General features: G+C 34.3%; 2 protein-coding genes across 2 annotated transcripts; both read left to right on the plus strand.

Moving 5' to 3' along the window:
- Positions 1-5,642: 5,642 nt before the first annotated feature.
- On the plus strand, positions 5,643-6,761 carry LOC110638854 (mitochondrial import inner membrane translocase subunit TIM17-2). The gene has a single exon (XM_021789570.2). It carries the CDS (start codon positions 5,800-5,802, stop codon positions 6,478-6,480), a length of 681 nt encoding a protein of 226 aa, XP_021645262.1. The 5' UTR covers positions 5,643-5,799; the 3' UTR covers positions 6,481-6,761.
- Positions 6,762-17,205: 10,444 nt separating this feature from the next.
- On the plus strand, positions 17,206-18,458 carry LOC110638840 (probable 3-hydroxyisobutyrate dehydrogenase-like 1, mitochondrial). Its single transcript, XM_021789531.2, has one exon. The coding sequence runs from the start codon at positions 17,291-17,293 to the stop codon at positions 18,335-18,337; it is 1,047 nt and encodes a 348-aa protein (XP_021645223.2). The 5' UTR covers positions 17,206-17,290; the 3' UTR covers positions 18,338-18,458.
- The last annotated feature ends 5,288 nt before the right edge of the window (positions 18,459-23,746 follow it).

A 23,746-nucleotide genomic window follows, 5' to 3' on the forward strand; every position in this document is an offset into this window, starting at 1 on the left:
AGCCCTGGACCGCGGGGAACCCTGGAAAATTTTTTAGGACTTAAATAGACTCCTATTGAAGTATAATTACCATTAGAAAAATCAAAGAAAAATTAAATAATTAGTACAAAGAAAAGTGAGAAATCGAAAAACGAACAAAACCCGGTATTACCGAAAAATCGAGAATGCAACCCGAACAGGGGCATTGTGGTCATTTGACATCCCGAGTTGTCATTTGACCTAAATGTCCATTAAAAATACATGATATTATATTTGTAAAATGTCATGAAAAATTAAATTGATGGTACAAAGTTTAAATAGCAAAAATGGGAAGCTTAATGTGAGAATTTGGAAAATTAAGAATAAAAAAATCATTAATTCTCACTTAGTGCTCCACTCACCTTACCTAAGTGGACCACTACACATTTTTGGGCAGAAAAAAATCACCTTCTTCAACCTCCCAAACCAGAACCAGCTGAATCATTTTCTTCTCTCAACTTCCTCCATGGCCGTCCATGGCCAAGCTCCATGCAAGAATTTTGGAGTTTGATGTTCTAAGGGAGATGTTTATTTTTGGCAGCCATGAAAACTCTTTAAGGGCAGTTTATTTTTGCTTGTAAATGGTGGATTAAAGGATTGATTAAATATATATGTGTGTAAGAAATTATTTGGGTGATGTATACTTAGTATATGTGAATGTGTAATTGAAATTTGAAGCTTGGAAATTAATGGAATATAATGCATGAATTGGCAGCCTGGTTGGGTGAACCATAAGGATGTTATTTCATGTTTGGATTATGGAATATTAATGTTGAATTGTGTTAGTTGTTATGGCAGTTTGGGTATATGCGTGATGGTGTGAGGTTGGACATGTAAATGAGCATGAATAGGTGACTAAATTGTTGTAATTGATTTTGACAAATTCTGCACTTAATGGTGTATGTTGAATGTGATTGTAAGCTGCCAAAATGACCTATAATATGTTGTGAATTATGTTTAGGTTATAGTACAACCAGAATTGGCTTGAATGTTGAGTTTGGTGAGTGTTAAAAGTGATCCTTGATGTGTATGAAAGAAATGCAATAAGGCAGTTTGTGTTTTAGGCCTAGAACTTTAAGTGTATGGCTCCAATTGGTATGAGACCAATTGGAGGTGAAACTAGACACAAAATGTGCCAACTTTCATGAAGGAAGCTTGCCAAAATTCTGCTTGTAAGGTAACTTGAAAAATGACCAAATCCGGATTAAGTGCAAATAAGGCCTGAAAACTTACCATTTGGGCAGCAGTTAGTGTTTAGGCCATAACTCACTCAAAACAGGTCCAATTGACCTGAAATTTTGACCATGAATAGTTAAGACCCATATCTACAAGTATTATGAAGACACAAAAGCTCAGAAATGACCATAAGCAAGTCAACCAACTTGCACAAGTTTGGGTCCAAAAACTGGCCGAACCAAAATTGACCTAAAATGACCTAAAGTGACCAATTTTGATGCAATTTGACCAGCAATAGTAAAATGACCATAACTTGGTCTACATAACTCAGAATGACCTGAAATTTTATCCCGCGTGCAATAAGACATAGATCTACAATTTTGTAGTTTTGACCGAAACCCGAAAACCGAGGGAACTAGGTCGTCCGGCTAGGTCAAACTAGTATCATGGAATTCAGCAAATTGCAAGAAAATGCAGTATACATGGAAATGAGTTTGGCAACATGTACCAACCCTAAAAGGCTATCAAATGTGATATGTTAGTAACATTAAAACCTAATTTACCTAGAATGCATCGAGGGTCGACATATTAGGTTGATTAAGCAAATAATAGTATTCGGTGAGTTACTTATCAAGCATTATCATTAGAGACAGTTTAAATAAGTACTGAAACACTTCAAATTGTGTTTCTCAGTTAGCAAAGACTCAGGGAAAGGAAAGGAAATACTGAGTCGAGGCCAGGAAACAGTTATCAGAGGTTTGTGCACAACAGTTATTTCTTTTGAATTTTTCAATTGAAATAAATTATGACTATTTGTATATTATTGTTTTCAATTATGGAAATATGTTTGAATGAATACTTATTGCTTGAAAAGCATTATAAATGGTTTGAAACTGTGGAAAAATTGATTTAGTGTGATTTGTGAAAATTGAAGTTAATTGTGAATTGTGTTGCCATTTTGTGAATGAAATTATGACTTTGAAAATTTATTGGATTCTCACGAATCATTTGAATAAAATGTTTGGAATTGATTTTGTATTCACACTTAGCATGACAGTATCATATCATTCCTGCTCCATTTATAGGGTTGTGATCGTTTCTTTTCCTTCTCCATTTATGGAGTCGTGATCGTTTATTTTTCTCCCTCTCTGGTTTACCAGTTGAGGTGATCGGATGAGTACTCATTATATAGCTAGCTCCCTTCCTCATTGATTTCGATTAGTGGGGTCGTGATTGTTTTGTCGCGGTGTACAACGCGGCATTGATCGGAAATTTGTGTCATGGCTTAAGTTGTGAATGAATTGGCAACACTGTATTCTTAAATTATTCGACTAAATTGTGTTATTATGAGATTTGATAATTTGTGAAATGGAATTTAAATTCTTATTGACATTCACTGTCTTTTGAATTTAACCATGTTTTGACTATTGAGATTTATTGTGATATTGTGAAATGGAGTTTAAATTCTTATTGACATTCACTGTCTTTTGAATTTAACTATGTTTTGATCACTGAGATTTATTATGATATTGTGTTAAATTCCTTATGACATTCATTGTCTCGAATTTAACTATGGTTTTATGTATCCATCATTTATATGATTTATAAATTGTGATTTAAAGTTGTATTTGGTTAATGTTGTGCACCACTGAGACATTGTCTCAGTGATAGCTTTTCATTGCTGTCGCAGGTAGACAGACGGACAAGGCAGTAGACTAGGTTGCTAGTACATCCAGCGAGAGATTATCGGGTATAATGAGTATACCACATTTTGCATTTTGTACTATAATGTATATACACTGTATGTATATATTGTTTTTGGTTTTGAGCAGTTGTAAATTAAAATTGTACATTGAAGTTGTAAAATAAATTATGAGTTATTTTAGCTTGTAAAATTTGTACTATATTTCTTTTATCTCAGTTTTTGAAAAATTATTGTGGATTTGAGTTGAAAAACATATTGTGTTGAATTATGTTGGAGTTTGAAATTAAGAAATATATTTGAAGTGCTTTTTACAGGTTTTCTGAAGAACTGTTTTATTCAAAATACAGAGGGCACTCCGCCAAAATTTTTACAGAAATTCCTAATAATTCAAATGTGTTAGCTGTTTCACTTCAGTTCAAATAGGTTTTTAACACTTGTAAATTGTGCTCACCACTGTAAAAAGAAGTAAGAAAGGTTTTAAAATCTCTTGTAATGTATTTAATGGATTATCAGTAGACGAAGTTGGTAATTCATTAGGTATACTACGGGATCATGTTATGCTTTACAGAGGGGTAGGGTGTGACAATTGGACATCGAATCCTTCAGACCGATGCTAGTGACACCCACTGGGTGCAGTCCTCATCGAAGAGATACAGAGAGAAAAGCATATCTGCGGACATGCTAGTGGAGAATTTCCAGAGCCTCAGATAACATTGCTATTTAATAATAATAATATAATTATTTTTTTTATATAATTTAATGAAATATTAAACATCTTGTGTAAATACTAAATATAATTTGTAGTCAATATGTTTAAAAATATTATATTAAATAATTTTAATTTTCTTTCAAAATAAACATGGATATTGATTTAATAATTAAGGAACATGATAATAGATAATAATTATATTTAGTAATTATATATTACAACTATTTAAAAAATATAAAATAAATTTAATATTGACCGATCTCTTTTTTTACAACAAAAATTTAAAAATTAATGGACATAATTTAATAATTATAAATATTTTAAAAAAATTCAATCATTAATTTCTCACAAAAATTCAAATATCTCATTGGTTCTAATTTGGAGCAAATATTATAAAGAAAATTAAACTTTTAATCATAGCAATAACCGAAAAAGTTATGATAATATTCGTTGAATTTTAAAATTAAACGTGCTAGGTTAGCAAATCATTAACAATTAAATACTAAATTTAATTACAATAAATGTGTTTAAAAATATTATACTAAACGATTTTGATTTTCGCTTAAAAAAATTATCATATAAAAGCGATTTAAAATTATCATTTCACATTAATATAATAGATTTGAAAGTTTATATACTAGTACCAAGGGTATATATATATATATATAAAACTAATAATGAGAAATTACAAATTAATGGCCATGACCTTATTATTATAATAATAATAATAATTATTATTATTATCTTTTAAATTATTTTTTATTTTAAATTATTATTATTATTATTAAGTGTAACATGTGATAAACTATTTTAAGAAAAGTGGCACATGACATATTATTTAGAATACTTTTCTGTTTTATATATAGATATAAAGATATGGATAAAGATTAAGTACACTACACCTCTCATCATATGGCCTATTTAAAGCTTTCTTAAAAAAAAAAATTATTGGTTATTAATTCTGCAAATAAAGATATACATTCACAATGTTAAACCAATAATCCAAAATCACTCTTTTACTAAAAATAAAATGTTCAAAATATTCCGAGAAATTCTTGCTTTCATGAAATCATTTGTATATATATGCATTGCTTTAAATTAGGTCTCTAATGTGTTAGGGATCAAACTCTTCTTTAGATCTCAAGGTGGGTGTGAATGGAGCTTCTTGAATTGGTCTAGCCATAATAGACAATTCTAGGAAATCCTAAATGGTATGGGCAGGTTGTAGCTGCTTTGGCGGGGGTAGCTTGCCATGGGTTGAGCCGAGTAACTCAATGAAATAGGCAACTGATACTATCCTGATTACGGTTGAGGAACATAACACGGCATGCTATGGTACCTAGGGGTGGGTAGGAGTGGGTTGAGTCCACATTGTCGCAGAGCAACAGTGGTTGAGTCCACATTGCTGTGGAGCAACAGCCGCGTTTGGATCAAATCTATCTACTCAGCAATTCATGCGGTGACTTCACAGTCTCCAAAGAAGCCCCAAGAAGCATCAAACATTTCCGATCAGATCTATAGAGCAATTCTCTTAAATAATTCATACATTATTTTATCTTTTTATTTTTAATTTATTAAACTATTTAATATTTTTGCTAATTTTTGTGTTTATCGATTAATCTTAGTTCACTTAAATTATTATCTAATTTTTTTTATTTAAATAAAATTAATTAATTCATTCATATATTTTTAAAAAATAATAATTTAATTAATTTATCCAATTATTTTTTTATACAAAGACTGCCATGATAATTTTTCCATCATTTGTCTCTTATGCTCATTTATTTCTCTCTACTAACCAAAAATCAGGTCGGGCTAATCAGTTCACTGGTAACTTGGCTGGATTCACGGGTTAATTTTGATTTTCAAAATAAACAAAGTTTAAAGTCTGAGCCAAATCGATTATTAGTCCAATTCCTTATTAAATCGGTCTGATCGGCCAATGCGATCCGGTTTAACAAAGACTTAACACTGACCGTGCCGGTGAAACCCAAAAATTTGAGTCGCTTGAAGGAGTCTAGAAGACGCGCTGACTTGAACAGGGCTATATTCGGAAATTGCCATAATCCTGACCCTTCAGCAGCCCAAATTGAAAACCTAAAGGTCGCTTCTCCTTGTTTCATTCACGGTAGCCTTAAAACAAAGCTTCTTTCTCTAACGAAAGTTCTCCTTGTAACTTTATTTATCTTTAATGGGCACGCCGGAGACTTCACGTGAACCCTGTCCGGACCGTATTTTAGATGACATCGGCGGCGCGTTTGGTATGGGAGCCGTCGGCGGCTCTGCCTTCCACTTCCTTAAAGGCGTCTACAACTCTCCCAGCGGGGCGCGAATCATCGGCGGCACCCAAGCCGTGCGGATGAACGCGCCTCGTGTGGGTGGAAGCTTCGCCGTTTGGGGTGGTCTGTTTTCTGCCTTCGATTGCACTATGGTATACGTCCGCCAGAAGGAGGACCCCTGGAATTCCATCTTTGCTGGCGCCGCCACCGGCGGCTTTCTCTCAATGCGACAAGGTCTGGGCGCTTCGGCTCGCGCCGCTGTTTTCGGTGGGATTCTCCTTGCTTTGATTGAGGGAGCTGGGATCATGCTCAATAAAGTAATGAGTGCTCAGCAGAGCATGCCTGTAATGATTGATGAATCAGTACCTGCTATGGCTGGTGGTCCTGGATTCCCCATGGGCCTTCCAGGTCAGCCTCAGCCCCAACCTCAGCTCGTGCAAGAGACGGCGTCGACGAGTGGATCTGAGTCTGGTTCATGGTTCGGTGGTTGGTTTGGTGGAGGGAAGAAGGAACCGGCGGCAAGCAGCGGTAGCAAGACAGAGATTTTGGAGACTTTCGATGCTCCACCAGTGCCAAATTTTGAGTATAAGTGAAAAAAAAGAGGTCCATTTGAAGAGCTTTAAAAAAAATTTTATTAGTTTCTTTCTTAGGTGGTATTGATCTTGTAACTGGCGGACCTTTGGAGCTCCAAACATAATGAACCCTAAAATTTCCTGTCTAATTTTCGCTTGCTCTTTCCTTTTCCTTGGCTTGATTAGTTATAACATATAGAAATATCAATGTATTATAAATTCATTTGCAATTTTGTATGTGTGCATTGAATTGATTGTTGGGTGTTTAATTTTGTGAAATGGAGTCTTGGGTATTGCAATCATATTTATTTTGTATCTTCTTGATACTTCACATTTCAATGAATGTTTTCTTCTTCAGCTTTCATTTGTACCTTTCCCATTCATGATATGTTAAAGGCTTTCTGAGTATGTGGGTTCAAAATTCAAAAATTGTTTTTGGGTTGTGGCTTCTTGTTTTCTTGTTAATGTACATGAATATGGATATGGCTCATGCAAACCATTGGTGTTAGAACAATATATGAAAAAGGGGGAAAACAGGATTGCATTTCTTACTGTTGTCACAATACAGTCATTTGTGTGTCTTACATGGTTACTTTGTTTCTACTTTGTTCTTTTCACCATTAGATTGGAGCTTATCAATTCATCCAGTGCAATTATTAACAAAGTAAAATTTACTTTGTAAAAAACGAAGTCATGTTAGAAATTCCCTTTCATTTGCTATTGATGATAGGTGCAATGGTGTTGGTTAGTTATGTATGCATTGCCTTTTCTCTTATAAATTATAAGAGAAATTTCTTTCTGTAACATAATTTTTTCCTTAAGTTGCAAGAAGCAATTTTTGTGTTTGCCAGTATTATCCTGTGAGTCTATGCGTGCTTGCAGTTATGAGCATTCATAAGGAAAACCAATTGCTTGTATGTGTATGAGAGCGGAGCTACAAGATGTGCCCTAAATTAGTACTAGCTAGTTGCATAAAATCAAGTAATTAACATATCCTGAAGACTTAAGAAATTTCTAAAAACTTGGTCTGTACATATTGCCTGATTTGTACGAATTGCATAAGAAGGAAATGCTAGGGATATGGAACAAAATGAATCAATATGTAATTGTTAGCATATTATGAAGACGTACATGTAGGACACTGCAACTGACTGATAGAAGTATAGAACATATTGAATATGTATGCAACTGCATTGCTGCATTCTCTTGTTCCTTGATTTATTATTATTTTTTTTTGTGTGTGTGTGGTATATCTTATTTAATGTGGTTTTTTAAGTGTTTTCAAAATCAATTGAAATGTAGTGGCTGGCAGGAGCAGCTCTTTCACATGCATATTGAATGATATGATCATTTGCATTTTTCTTTGCATGGTTCTTGCATATGTTTGATTGGCTGGATTTTCTCTGTTTTGCTGCATTTGGTGTCCTTGACATGATGTTTTAATTATGCTGGGAGTTCATTTGAGGATCTGTGACATGGGTCTTAATGTTAATCCGGAGAAGGTGAGACGAGGTCCAAAACCATTGAGAGTCTACTACAGGAAGAATTTTAAGAAGAAGGAAGATTCTGGAATAGGACAGCTGGAAGGGATTAATTTGAAGGTTAGTTAGTTAGAGGGAATCTCAGATGGCACTCCTCACACTTCCTAAAGCAGCATTACAGATATAAATAAGAGCTTCTGAGTTGATATGGGCATTCTGATTTTTTTAATCTCATTTGATTCAGCATTGCCGGGGCTAGCTTGAGCTAGTTCGGGAGAGGTCTCCTGGTTTTTCTTTTCTATTTGTTTCTTCAGTGTCCAAAAGAGAGGAGATGAGAGTATTACTATATTGAGAGATTTATTGTAATCTTGAGATAATTTCAGTAATACAATATTAATTTCTTCTCCCATTGCTATCACATTTGCTTTGCTTCGTGCCTAACTCTATCAATTTGGTTCGACCTGCCAGATCTATGAATCCCATGACTAAAACGCGAATGGAAGAGTGTGTCGATCAGGTAGAGAGGAACGTGATGTCCAATCTAGAACAGTTTATGGCAGCAATGCGTCTAGAACAGGAGCAGCACATTACCTCTTTTCAGCAAGAGCAACGTTTTAACAAATTAGAAAGTATGTTTGCCTCCTTAACTCGAGGGAAATCAACATTCTTGGAGGGGGACTCTTCCTCCCAAGCAACTCCAGGGAGCACGTTTCAAACCATTCCACCAGCTGCTAATGCACTTGTTGTTGAGGAATTCCCTATGGCTGTTAAAAAAATTGAGTTGCCAAATTTTGACAGAGTGGACCCTGTGGGATGGTTAGCAAGAGCAGAACAGTATTTTTCAATTAACAAAACTACTGATGAGATGAAAGTTCAACTAGCTCTGACCTGTATGGAAGGACCTGCCCTTCATTGGATGTGTTGATTATGCCAGCGCACTCTTAATATTTCATCGTCTCAACTGGCCTTGGAATTATTGCAGAGATATGGAGGGGACATGAGTAGGGCTGAGCAAAATTCGGTTCAAATTGAAAAATCAAATCGAACCGAGTCAATTCGGTTCAATTAATTTGGTTTTAAAATTCAATCGGTTCGGTTTGATTTTACATTATAAAAATTTCGGTTATTTCGGTTTGGTTCGGTTTTGAAGAGAAAAAATCGGTTAAACCAAACTGAACTGAATAGTAATTTATATAGTTAAATCAAACTAAATCGAATCGAATCGATTTTTGAATTGATTTATTTTTATGAAAAATTTATGAATTATATTTAATTTTATATATATTAATTGTTTAATTTTATTGATTAATGGTTATCAGGTTCAAACTAAAGTTAAAATTAAATCAAATAACTTGAAAATCAAGTCTAAATTAAAAAATCAATAAAAAATCAAACCGATCGATTTAAACCGAGCCGAAATAGAGCGGTTCGGTTCCATTTGATTTTTTATCCATTTCGGTTCGGTTTGATTTCTAAAATTTGCAGCTCGATTTTTATAATTTAATTCGATTCGGTTCGGTTCGATTTGAACCGAATGCTTACCCCTAGACATGAGAGCCAATCCTTATGAACGGTTAGCCACTGTTTATCAAGAAAAGTTTGTTGATGAATACATTGATGTTTTTGTTGCTCTTACATCTCAAGCGGAAGGATTGACGGACCAACAGTATTTGGGTTTCTTTTTAAGTGGTTTGCGGGAGGAAATTCGTGTGCGTATTCGTTCTCAAGACTCTATTGATCTTTTTTGCACAATGAATTTAGCTCGCGAAATTGAATTGGAGATTCAATTCCTTACTTCAAAGCTATCGCTGAAACACGGTGGGGACTCTAGCCAGAGATGGGGTTCAGTTATTGGACCTGGACCAAGGAATGATATGGGTCGGTATGTAAAGGGCACTTCCATTTGGTCCAAACCCATCCTTCCTTCCCCTTCAACAAAACTTCTGGAATATCCAAATAATAAGCCACCAGATAAAGCCTTTCCAGGACCACCTAAACTCCTACAAAATACATCTTCCCTACCAGCAGCTCACCTCATCAACCATCGTTTCATAGAAACAGAGGCACCCAGCAATATACACATCAGGAGTTCCTTGATTTGAGAGCTAAAGGTCTTTGTTATAAATGTAAATAGCCTTTTCATCCCATGCATGAATGCCCTAACAAAACCCTGAGAGCTCTAATTGTTGGAGATGATGAGCAAATTCCTATAGAGCTGGAACAAGAATTGGGATTAGTTGAATCTGAAACTCTAAATGTGATGATAACTGATGAAGCCCACTTCAATCGCATGGAATTACCCTTTTATTCAGTAGGAGGCATCTCTTCTCCTAAAACAATGAAATTGCAAGGCTGGATTCAAGGAAGGGCGTTGACTGTGATGATAGATAGTGGCGCTAGTCACAATTTTATCTCTGGTATGATTGCTTCTCAATTGAATTTAACTATTGCTGATACTCCTATTTTTGGTGTTTGTTTGGGTGATGGTCACAGGGTCCAGTCAATGGGAGTCTGCCATGATGTTAAAATTAACTTGGGAAACTTGGAAATATCTGTTGATTGCTACGTGTTTCCTCTCGGTGGTGTTGATTTAATATTGGGAGTTGCTTGGTTAGCAACGTTAGGTGAGGTTTGGATTAACTGGGCAACTATGCATATGAAAATTTTTCAAAATGGACAACAAATTCTTCTGTCAGGTAATCCTTCGTATACCAAGATGGAAATCTCTATCTTTCAATTGTCGAAATTAATAGATGTGGAATTCTCTATGTTGCTATGGGAATTATCAAGTCTTGAGCATTCTTATAACTTTGATGCTGAGATAACTCTATCACAGTAACATGAGTTATCTACCTTGCTGCAGGAATTTCAATCTATCTTTGGTGATTTAGCTGCTCTGCCTCCTCGACGAATCACCGATCATGTTATTCCTTTGGTACAGGGTACTTCAGTAATTAATGTTAAACCCTATCGGTACGGAAATTATCAAAAAGATGAAATAGAGAAATTGGTGGCCGAAATGTTAGCCGCTGGAATTATACGGCCAAGCTCAAGTCCATTTTCAAGTCTGATTCTGCTAGTTAAAAAAAAAGATGGTAGCTGGAGGTTTTGCGTCGACTACAGAGCTCTTAATAAAGCCACAATTCTAGATAAATACCCAATCCTGATCATCAATGAGATGTTAGATGAATTGAATGGAGCAACATATTTTTCAAAACTTGATCTTAAATCTGGGTATCATCAAATTAGAGTGGCTGACAAAGATATACCTAAAACAACATTTCGAACTCATTCAGGCCATTACGAGTTTCTTGTCATGCCTTTTGGTTTGATGAATGCACTGGCGACATTCCAATCTACCATGAATGATCTATTTAGGCCATATCTTCAGCGATTTGTATTGGTATTTTTCAATGATATACTAGTTTATAGCCGCTCTTGGGAAGATCATATGAATCATCTACGGGTGGTGTTACAATTGTTGCTGCAAAATCACTTTCAGGTTATAAAAAAAAGAGCTCCTTTGGAAAGACGATGGTGGAGTATCTTGGACATATTGTATCTGCTCAAGGAGTAGCCATGGATCCCTCTAAGGTTGCAAGTGTCCTTAATTGGCCTCAACCTAAGTCCTTGAAAGCTGTTTGGGGCTTCCTTGGATTGACTGGATATTACCGATGCTTCATTCAAGGGTATGGAATTATTGCTAAACCCTTGACCCAGTTACTGAAAAAGGAGCATCATGGTCAGTTGGATTGGAATCCAGGGGCACAACAAGCTTTTCTTAATTTAAAGCAAGCTTCAGCAACTTCTCCAGTCTTGGCAATTTTTCTAAGGAATTTATTGTGGAATGTGACGTTTCGAGTACTGGTTTGGGGGCTGTTCTTATGCAAGAGCGTCGTCCAATTGCTTATTTCAGCAAGGCCCTGTCATCTAAAACTCTGTCTAAGTCCACTTATGAGCGAGAAATGATGGCTCTTGTGTTAGCAGTACAACATTGGAGGCCTTATTTATTGGGAAGGAAATTTTTTGTTTACACTGACCAAAGTAGTTTACGACATCTCTTAGAGCAGCATATCACAACCCCTGCCCAGCAAAAATGGGGAGCTAAGCTGTTGGGGTATGATTTTAAGATTATTTACAAGCCTGGATCTTCAAATGCAGCTGCAGATGCTTTATCCAAGAGGGAAGAAGAGCTAGAATTGCAGGTTATTAGTTTGCCTCAATGGATGGACTGGGATCAAATTGAGAGGGAGATTAGCAATGACTCTCATCTTCAAAAAATTGTTCATGACTTGCAAGCCAATTTATCCTCACGTCCTCATTATTCGTTGGTCCAAAATAGGCTATTTTACAAAGGCAGATTGGTTATTCCGCGAAATGCTCCTTGGATTTCTAAATTATTAACTGAATTTCATTCCTCTCCATTAGGGGGATATTCGGGAGCATTTCGTACATATAAGAGGGTGGCTTCAAATCTCTACTGGCCTGGAATGTTGAAATCTGTCAAGAATTTTGTAGCAGAATGTTTGACATGCCAAAAACATAAGTACGAAGCTTCATCTCCTGCCGGACGTCTTCAACCACTCCCAATTCCAACTAGAGTATGGGAGGATATTTCCTTAGATTTTATTACGAGGCTCCCTCGCTCAAATGAATTTGATGCTATTCTGGTGGTTGTTGATCGTTTGTCTAAATGTACACATTTTTTGTAACTTCGCCATCCTTATACTGCTAAAGGTGTTGCTGATTTATTTGCCAAGGAAATAGTCCGGCTCCATGGGATGCCACGGTCTATTTGTTAGTGATTGTGATCCAATTTTTCTAAGTCATTTATGGTCTGAAGTGTTCCGTTTGCAAGGTACACAATCGCGGATGAGCACTGCTTATCATCCGGAAATTGATGGTCAGACTGAGGTTTTAAATAGGGGACTTGAGACTTATCTTCATTGCTTTACTTCTGAGCAACCTAAACATTGGAATAAGTGGATTGCATGGACCGAATATTGGTATAACACAAGCTTTCACACAGCTGCAAGAATGACTCCTTATCAGGTGAAACTAAAGCTGAGGCTGTGGCACAAGAATTGGCTACAAGAGATGAACTTTTGAGACAACTTGCTTATAATTTGTCTAGAGCACAACAGAGGATGGTTAAAGCTGCAAACAAACACCGACGGGAGGTCCATTTTAATGTCGGAGATTCAGTTTTTCTGAAACTTAGGCCTCATCGTCAAAGCACTCTCAAACAGGCTGTTCACTCTAAACTGGCTGCTCGTTGCTTTGGGCCCTTTACTATTAGCAAGAAAGTGGGAAGTGTTGCTTACAAATTGCAATTACCTAAACATGTAAGAATCCACCCAGTATTTCATGTTTCTCAACTTAAAAGGGTCATTGGCCAGCATCAAGTGGCTCCAGCATTACCTAAGGAATTGGAAGTGGATGAAGAGTTAATTGAACCTGAAGATGTTTTGCAACATAGAATTTCTACTATCAATGGCAATTCAATTTCTCAATTGTTAATCAAATGGAAGGGTAAACCAATTGAAGAAGCAACATGGATGGCCTATTTTGAAGCTGTCAACCAATTTCCTTCCTTCAGCCTTGCCTCAAGGCGGTTCTTCAAGGGGTGAGCAATGATATGGGTCTTAATGTTAATCCAGAGAAGGTGAGATGAGGTCCAGAACCATTGAGAGTCTACTACAAGAAGAATTTTAAGAAGAATGAAGATTCTGGAATATGACAGCTAAAAGGGATTAATTTGAAGGTTATTCAGTTAGAGGGAATATCGGAATACACTCCTTACACTTCCTAAAGCAGCAGTATATATATAAATAAGAGCTTCTGAGTTGATATGGGCATTCTGGTTTTTTTATCTCATTTGATTCAGCATTGCTGGGGCTAGCTTGAGCTAGTTCGGGAGAGGTCTCCTGGTTTTTCTTTTCTATTTGTTTCTTCAGTGTCCAAAAGAGAGGAGATGAGAGTATTACTGTATTGAGAGATTTATTGTAATCTTGAGATAATTTCAGTAATACAATATTAATTTCTTCTTCCATTGATATCACATTTGCTTTGCTTTGTTCCTAACTCTATCAATCTGGATCTTCAATGCAGGCACTTATATGGGCAGAAAAATGCTTGGAATGGATTGAGAATGTTGTATTCATAGTTCAGAGATCCAGTATACAGAACTACTTATATTTATAGGGTAGGGTTTTTTATTTTTTTTTATTTTTTAAATGTTTAGTTAATCTTTTATTCTGCTTCAAAATCTGTCACTCAGTTGATTTCAATTGATTGTTTCCTTGATATGGAGAGCCTAATAATCCTCAGTTGATAGGATATAGTACTATGATCTCTAATTATCTCACCAATTCGAATCTATTTTGTTTAAAGTTTAATCCATAATTTGGACTAAGCGAATTCTTTCAAATTCTCCTATCATCATATTCTAAGCCTTTGTTTGAAAAAAAAAAAAAATATTATTTATATTAAAATTACTTAAATATTCTTAGTATTATATAATAATAAAATCATGACTCAGTAATTAAGAATTTTATTATGAGAAATTATTTCTCCTTTATTTAAAGGGAATTTTATGATTGTTTGATTTCATATAAAATATAAGTACTTTATTATAAAAATAAAATAATTTTACATAAATTTACTATTTATCTTATTAGATTTTTATAAAATAATTTTTTTTCTCACAAATTAATTAATTACGAAAATGTTATTAACTTAACAATAAAAAATTTTTCTTAAATAAAAAAGTACATATAATATTTCTTAAAAGATATAAGAGGTGAATTATGTATGATAAATTTTGTCAAAAAATTATAGGAATAAATTTTGGTTTATTAAATATTATTTATTAAATTTTTAAAAAATATTTTATGTATTTTTTTACATGAAATTTTTTTTTATTAAGTTAATAAAATTTTCATAATTAACCATTTTATGGAAAAAATAATCATTTTACAAAAATTTCATTAGATAAATTGTAAATTTATATGAAATCATTTTATTTTATGTAACAAAGTAATCATACTTTGTATGGAATCAAAAAACCATAGAAGACACCTTCAAACAATGAAAAAAATTTAATTTCTTTTTTCTTTTCTTTATATTTCTCATTTTTAATTTCTTTTCCTTTTTTTCTCATAATTAAAGATCCAAACAAAGGTTTGGATTATCCTTTTGCCATTCCAGTCTATTCAATGTAATCCTAGCTACGGCTATTTTAGAATTAAAACGGGATCAAAGTTCATCAAATTTGTGTTTAACTTGAATTATGAATCAATTGGATCAAAATCGAATTTCAATTATTCAATTTGATTCTCAGTCAAATCAAATTTTTTTAATTCAAAAATTAAAAAATTGAAAACATTGAACCATTGGATTTGAATTTGATTGGATCAGATTAATCGAAATAAAAAATGGGACTGAAATTGAAACCTCAAGGAATTATAGTTCCTGTTCCAGTTCATCCTTTTGGTGAACTGCAATCGGTCTAGTGGCTGGGTGTAATTCATTGCCTTGGATGTATGGATTTTTTTTTTTCCTTGGCAATGGCAACATCAAGAAAGAAACTCTCAGGCTGCAAAATTGTTCCCAATTCCAAATGATACGTGGCATAAGACGAACAATTAACGAAGGCATCGAGAAAGATATATAAGGAAGACTAGCTCAGCTCTCTCTCTTTTCTTTTATAAAGAGAGAGATCTTCTCTAAAGAGAAGCTTCTTCCTCCAGCTCTCGAGGAGCTGTCCTTACTTGTTCGAGGTCTCCCTGCCCCTTTCGAGCAGGGGGAAGGTCCTTCTCCTGCCTAGAAATGTGTGTTTGGCCCTCCCATTTTCTAGGTTGGGATGTAAATACTTTTTTGGCTTTTTTTTTAGATCCTTGATTGCATGTGGGGCTTTTTGTGATATGTGTTTGGAGCGTCGTATGGTTGCCATGGATATGGTTATATTCTTCTTTTTCTGTTCTTGATATGGTATTGTAGGTGGAGGTGAGGTTTCCCTCTGAAACCGGTACACTCGGGTCATAGTGACACCACCATCAGTTGGTTTTATCGATCCTTAGAAGGAGAGAGCCTAGAGCTCTGCCAGACTTCATCTTTTTCTCAAATGGTTATGGATCCTGACTCTATTCTCTTGCAGTTTCTAGGAGTGATTTATAGGGCCTCCATCTGGCTTTAGCTTGATCGCCCTTTTGCCACTCCTAAGCTTTGTACTCCCGGTGATTGGCCATTAGAGATGGTGGCAGTGTTCCCCTCTTTGCTGCTATCTATGCTAGGATTTTGGAAATGGGCTTCGATCGTAAAAGCTTAGTTGTGAGCCATGGGATTGGATTTCAATTGGTTTTCTACTATTAGGACTCGTTTTTAGCCTTCTTGCGTCTAGGACTAAACGTTTTCATCTAATGAATCTCTCTCTCTCTACATATATATATATATATATATATATATATATATATATATATATATATATATATATATATAAAATACAAAGACATGAATAATTTTTATAATTCATTCTTAAACTTTCTCTTATATTTTATTTTTATATTTTATTTTCATCTTGTGTTTTATTTTTATCTTTTAACTTTAATTTATTATTAAAAAATTTTAAATTTTAATTTTATTTTATAAAAATTCCTTTAATATGATGTAATAAATTTATAAGTTGAAAAAAATAAAATTACTTTTTTATCTCATCTCCTCTCACTTAAAAAAAAAAATATATCATTTTAATCACCATCTCTATCACAAAAATATCAATATTATCACAACAATATTTAGGAAGGATGAGAATTTATCCTTCATCTAAAAATATTTAACTTGCATTTATAGATATTATTATAAATTAAAGAGATTTTTTTTAAAATTTAAATCTATTATAAAAATATTAATATCATTATAATAATTTTATTTTTAAAAATGATAAAAATTTATTTTTCATAGAAAAAATATTAAATCTATATATATTAATGTAACACTATAATTTAGACAAATTTTTTAAATTTGAAAACCTGTCACCAGATTAGAGAAATTTGTATGCAATAAAATTAAAAATTTAGAATTTTTTAGTAAATAATTAAAATTAAAGGAATAGAAGTAAAGTGCCTTGTAAAATTTAATAATGAACTAAAAAAATTAGCCGCCAACGCATCGAAAAATGAGAAGATTTTAGAACACACTGGAAGCACTATTTTATGGAAATAAAAGCTGTTTTTCTTAAATTTTAGGAAATGAGTCGTACGATGGAAAATGAGTTGAAATTATAGGGTACTGTACACAGAACAAACATAACCGATAATAGAACACACTAGCGATGGATATAATTCAAAGGGATGTCACAGTCACTCCTCCGTCGCACTCGCACGCTCTTTCACCACTTGCCCACCTATCGCACCCACCTCTCTCTTCCTTCGCCACTGCACTTGCACCGCTCAATGGCCAACACCTCCGACTCCGTCACTTCATCAAACACCCGCGTTGGCTGGATCGGCACCGGCGTTATGGGCCGCTCCATGTGTGCCCACCTAATCAAAGCCGGCTACACCGTCACCGTCTTCAATCGGACCCTCTCTAAGGCCCAGCCTCTTGTCGACATGGGGGCCCACCTCGCTCAATCCCCTCTTGCCGTCGCCTCCAATTCCGATGTCGTCTTCTCCATCGTCGGGTTTCCCTCTGACGTCCGTCACGTCCTCCTCGACCCCACCACTGGGGCCCTCCAAGGCCTTCGCCCTGGTGGAGTCCTCGTTGACATGACTACATCTGATCCTTCCCTGGCCTCCGAGATCTCCGCCGCTGCGTCCGCCAAAAATTGCCACTCCATTGACGCCCCCGTCTCCGGCGGCGACCGCGGTGCCAAGAACGGAACCCTGGCAATATTCGCCGGAGGGGATGAAGGAGTCATCCATCGGCTGAATCCCCTGTTTGCCCTCATGGGAAAGGTTAATTATATGGGTGCCCCTGGCAAAGGCCAATTTGCGAAGCTAGCAAACCAAATAACCATAGCTTCTACAATGGTTGGCTTAGTGGAGGGGATCGTTTACGCATATAAAGCTGGACTCAATGTGGAACTGTACTTAAACGCCATATCTGCAGGCGCTGCGGGGTCAAAGTCCCTTGATTTATACGGGGCTAGAATACTGAAGAGGGATTTCGAGGCAGGGTTCTATGTGAACCATTTTGTAAAGGACTTGGGAATTTGTTTGAAGGAGTGTCAAAACATGGGTCTTGCTTTGCCAGGATTGGCATTGGCTCAACAACTTTATTTGTCGCTTAAGGCTCACGGGGAAGGGAATTTGGGCACCCAAGCACTTATTTTGGCTCTGGAGAGGCTTAACAATGTTTCTCTTGAAAATCTGGCTTCTCAGAATACTGCAGCTTAGCCTGGTATATGAAAATTTTAAATTTACTATATACCTTGTTTATTAAGAATCTATGGATTATCGTTTCCAATAATGAATAAGTTCTTTTGTGACTTGCAATTTGATAAGATATTTTGGCCTTCTTCTTGGCATAATGTTGGTTCTGTCATTGTGTTTCTTGTTTGCTCTCGTGCTTGTCTTAGAGAAATATGAAACGTGTCTTGGAGATATACCTGTGTTTGCTTAGTACTATACCCAGTGATATCCTGTTGAGGCTATGGTTCTGCAATGGAACCAGTATGTTCCTATCTTGTTTTTCTATTGTTACCTGCTAGAATGTTTCGAGGCTATTTATGCATGAGATTTGTAGGCAACTTCACTTTTACGTTTTGGATTAGGAGTTATTTAGGGCTTAACATGCATAGATAGTTTTTGTTTTTGTTGTTGCATTTATACAATGCAAATCATAACTTGTGTCACTTTCAAGTTTGTATTATTTCCTTGCAAGGCATAAGGATACAAGAAATTGTAAGAAAAAATAAGGCCCTGTGTTTTGTTTGATGGATTTGTCATTTGTGTGACATTGTTGCAATTTGAGAGCTATTTCAACCCATACTGCACACAATTAGTTGGGGGCTAATTTTACGTATGGTCACTGAACATTTTACTTAATTCCATTATGATCGCTGGGGAAACTTTCATGCCATAGTAATCAAACGATTTCTCCTTAGTCATAATTTGAGCTGGTAAAAGCTGCTTACGTGGGACCATTTTCTTTCCCTCACCTCTATTTCACTACCACCATAACCAGCCTTTAAATCAAAACCCACTAACTCATAAACCTTAAACAACAACTTTTTCGCCAGCTCTACCTCTTGTTCCCACCTCTACCTCCTTTCTCTGTCTCACCAGCACCTCCTTTGCAAATGTATTCTCCAAATTTTTTGTTCTTAAATAGCATGAGTGATATTAAAATTTTGGATTTGATCAAAGCAATGCATGCCCAGAAGATAAAAACATGCAACAAGTGGAACCCTGATTCCACGGCAAAAAACCTTGATCACTTCTTACTTGCAGCTTGGTAATTTTAGGTTGGCTGCAATTGTTTTCTTCATGGGTTTTGCACCAAATTATGTTGTGTGGAATTCTTTCTAGGAGGAATTTAGGGGTTATGGGGTTGATTGAATTGAGGGTCTGGAGGTTTTTTGAGAATTGCATTATAAAGGAGTGAAGATTGATAATAGAATGGGTACTATAATTTTGAAAATTTTCACAAGAAATGGGTTAATAGCTGAGTTTGCAAGTCCATGCTAATTTGATCAAGTGGGACTTTGAATTGGATAATTATGCACTTTTGAATTACTATGAGACATGAGATGCTGGACTATGGAAAGTCTTAATTAAGTGTTTCATGAGATGTCAGATCGAGAAGATCTCATGGAATGAGGCAATTATTATCAACTCGAAGAATAAGAAATTGTTAAGACTAGATTCGTAGGAATGCAGTTTTCCTTTGGAAAAGCCAATGTTTATACAAGGGAAAGGAGACAGCCCTGAGTGTCTGGTTAAGAAGTTAAGAAGAATAGAAACTAGAAAAAAAAGAGTGCAAAAATTGAGAAATGGCTCTTTTAAGTGAAGTAGGTCCTGTGTGAGCAACTTTTATTGCAAAACTTACCATTGCATTGCCAGGTCAGGTCAGGATCTCAAAACAGGAAGACAGATTATAGCAGGTCATAGTAGGGCTAAGTAGATTTCGGTTAAAATTGAAAAGTAAAACCGAATCGATCTAATTTGGTTTTTAAATCTAGTGGTTTGGTTTCAGTTATCATTTAAAAGAATTTAGTTTTTCAGTACAGCTGTTCAGTAGTTTGATAAAAAAAATAAAAAATAAAACTAACCAAACTGATCGATGCTACGTCGTCTCTCTTATAAAACCCTAAAGCTCGCTGCCCTTTGCCTTCCCCTCTCTACTGTGCGATTATTCTAGAGCCTACACCATCAGTTTTCTTTCACAGAGTGCGGAGGCCTCCTCCTCCCCTTGCCTTCTTTTTCTTTGGGGGAAGAGTTCTGTTTGATTCTTCCTTCTTCTCCTTCATGATGTGTTTCTGGACTTGGTTGAGTACTTGGGTTTATTGTTTGTTCATAAGTTTAATTTTAGTTGTGCTCAATTTAATTTCTTAGTCATATCATAAGGTGTGACAAAATTTTTACGCTGGTTGTCACCTACCGCAACCCTCTTCCTTTGTCCGGGCTTGGGACCGGCTAAACGCAAACTACTTAGGCGGAGTTAATTTAATTTCTTAGTGATGATTTTATTTTATTGATTCATCGTGTTGATGATAGATTGTAATTGTTTCCTCATATTGTTTATGAGAACTTGAGATTTTGGGTTATTTCTAGAAGAAATTCTCGAGTTGTGTTTAGTTGTTGGAAGGCATGGAAAACCGATGAGTAGAATTGAACCAATCTATTTTAATTTGGTTCAGCTTGGTTAGTCTCTTTAATTTGATTGGTCTCTCATAAAATGCATTAGGTTTTTCTGGTTTGATTTGATTCAGAATTGAACCCAACTGAATCGATCAATTGCTTGTTTACTTGTGAAAAATAATTTTTTATTTTTTTAAAAAATTATATTTTTCATTTTCTCTGAAGAATAAGGAAAAATGCCTTTCACCTGTCAATGATAAAACAGTTTTCTAATTCAAAAAAATAAAAAAGTTACTCATATTTTTTATAATTAAAAAATATAAAATATATTTAGAAACTTATATTTTACTTTTATTTTTTTTTTCAATATATGTTATTTATAAACTTTATAATAATATGATTACTTTTTAATTATTGTAAATAAATATTTTTAAAATAATTATTCAATTTTAATTATGAAAAAGTTTTAATGTAATTTTACTTAAGAAAAAATTTAACTTTAAAACTTTCTCATTCAATTTCTACCCTTTTCATCCGCTTTTAGAAGAAGGCAATATCTACACCATTAAAAAAAATTTTATCATAGAAATTTTTAAGTTTTCAGTGACAATAAATACATAATTTAATTATATGTAACAACAATTGTATAACAATTGGAAATTAAAGATTTTGCAGGTTTAATCTTATGATTTTTCAAATCTCGAAACTAAAATGGCAAAATTTATGTCTTAATTATTATTAAATTAATTTTTTAAAAATGTCATTGATTAATCGTTTCACTCCATTATTTTTTTTTTCTATAGGTCAATAATTTTAAAATAAAATCGTTTAAATTTTAAAAAGTATATGAGGTTCTAAAAACAAATACCATAAGTAACAAATAACCTTTTAAAGAAAAAAAAAATTAATACAAAGAAATTTTCTAAAATTTTTTTATCTAACTTCTTTAACATTTTGAAGAAAAAAAATTTTTTTCCTGTAAATAAAATTCCAAGAAAAACTATGAAATATACTTCAAACAATTAACATCTCAAAAAATTACCAAACACAGTACTTTAAATAATCTGCTAAATATCACTTTTTTAATAATTTTAAAAAAAAAATTCAAGAGGAAAATTATTTATACCTAATAAAAATATTTAAGTAATAATTATAAACTTCATTATTATTAAATTCCCAATAACCAAATGAACCAATAAATCAAATTTTAAAACAATCCTAGTTTGTAATCTTATTAAATTAGGTAGTAATTTGGTGTCACTCAATTAGTTGATTGATAGGATTAGTAAAGTTTAAATTAATTTTTCAAAAAATGAATTTTATTATACTTTAAATAAAGTAATTATAGAAACTATTATTAATTTTAGTATAAAAAATTAAATAATATTTTGTTAATTATTTACTCTACAAATTAATTTAAAAATTATAATTAAAATAAAAAAATTTATTTAAATAAAATTAAGTAAAAGAAAATTTTGAATAAAAAATTAATTTAATAATAAAAATTATCATTATTTAAAAGCCAAGTAAGTTAAGGAATGAACACACATTTTACATAGTATAAATATTATGCTAGTATTTATATAACATATGTAAATATGTTCGTAGTATTATCACATGATATTTTTTTTTATCATGCTAGCACATGACATTATTTAATTTGTAGAAATAATCATTTTTTAAGAGTAAGTTCAACCAAACTAATACAATTTAAAAGATTATAAATTTCACTTACATTGATTAGTCCTTTGATTAAAGGCATATCACTGGTCTAGTAAATATTAAAGTGTAAATATTAAAGTGTAGTCCTCAATTCTCCCTATCAATAAGGGAAAAAAAAAATTTTTATTTTCTGTGATAAGGCCACAGATTTTGATAATATCATTTTAAGAGTAAGTTCAAGTAAACTAATATAACTTAAAAGGCTACCAAGTTTAATTTGATATAATAATTAAACACATATTACTCGGTTAAATCCAAAAAATCTCCAAAATTTTGGAGAAAGAGTGAAAAAGGCTGCGTTGACCGATGACTTTAGAACTTCCACCAGAGACCACCTGTCTTGAAAGCGGGAAAGAGTAAAGAAATTGCTGTTTATTTCCATGTTTCAGTGTACGCGTCGTCTCTGAAACAAAACATTAACTCTTCTTTCCCAGAACCTCGTCTTCTGCCATTGCACGCTTCAAATCAAAACAAACATTTTCTTAATCTCAATCTCCTTAATGCCGAAAATAACCCTCGTGTCTCTCTCAATTCACTTTTTCACCCTTTTCCTTTTCCTTCCAAGTCATTCCAAGTCCCAGAGCTATGATCAGCGGGAACAAGCAATTCTTCTAAGGCTAAGGCAATACTGGCAAAATCCACCTCCCCTTAATCAATGGAACCCATCAATCTCTTCCTCTCATTGCACTTGGCCAGGAGTCTACTGCACCAACAGCTACGTCACTGGACTTAATTTTTCCAACATGAATATCGGCGGAACGATCCCACCCTTTATTTGTGACCTCAATAACCTGACCGTTCTTGATTTTTATTACAACACCATCATTGGAATGTTCCCTGTAGTTCTCTTTAATTGTTCCGAGCTCCAGTACTTGGACCTCTCTCAAAACTTCTTTGTTGGCTTCATTCCTGATGATATTGACCGCTTCACCCGGCTCTCATCCCTTTACCTTTCCGGTAATAACTTCACTGGTAACATTCCAGCGGCTATTGGGCGGTTACAGCAGCTAAAAGTTCTTTATTTTACCGCGAATCAGTTTAACGGTACTTTCCCTCCAGAAATTGGCAACTTGTCCAACCTTGAAAGGCTGTCGATGGCCTACAACGATTTTTTACCTTCAAGACCGCCTTCCAGTTTCACCCAGCTGAAGAAACTCAAGTGGTTTTGGATTTCTGATGCAAATCTGATTGGAGAGATTCCAGAAACCATCGGAGAAATGGTGGCACTGGAGCACTTGGATTTAGCGCTAAATAGATTAACAGGGAATATTCCCAACAGTT

Source organism: Hevea brasiliensis, chromosome 4, assembly GCF_030052815.1.
Source record: "Hevea brasiliensis isolate MT/VB/25A 57/8 chromosome 4, ASM3005281v1, whole genome shotgun sequence".
Classification (NCBI taxonomy): Eukaryota; Viridiplantae; Streptophyta; class Magnoliopsida; order Malpighiales; family Euphorbiaceae; genus Hevea; species Hevea brasiliensis.

Excerpts from the sequence above, each read along its gene's own strand:
- LOC110638854 (XM_021789570.2), top strand. The coding sequence starts at position 5,800 with ATGGGCACGCCGGAGACTTCACGTGAACCCTGTCCGGACCGTATTTTA.
- LOC110638840 (XM_021789531.2), top strand. The coding sequence starts at position 17,291 with ATGTCACAGTCACTCCTCCGTCGCACTCGCACGCTCTTTCACCACTTG.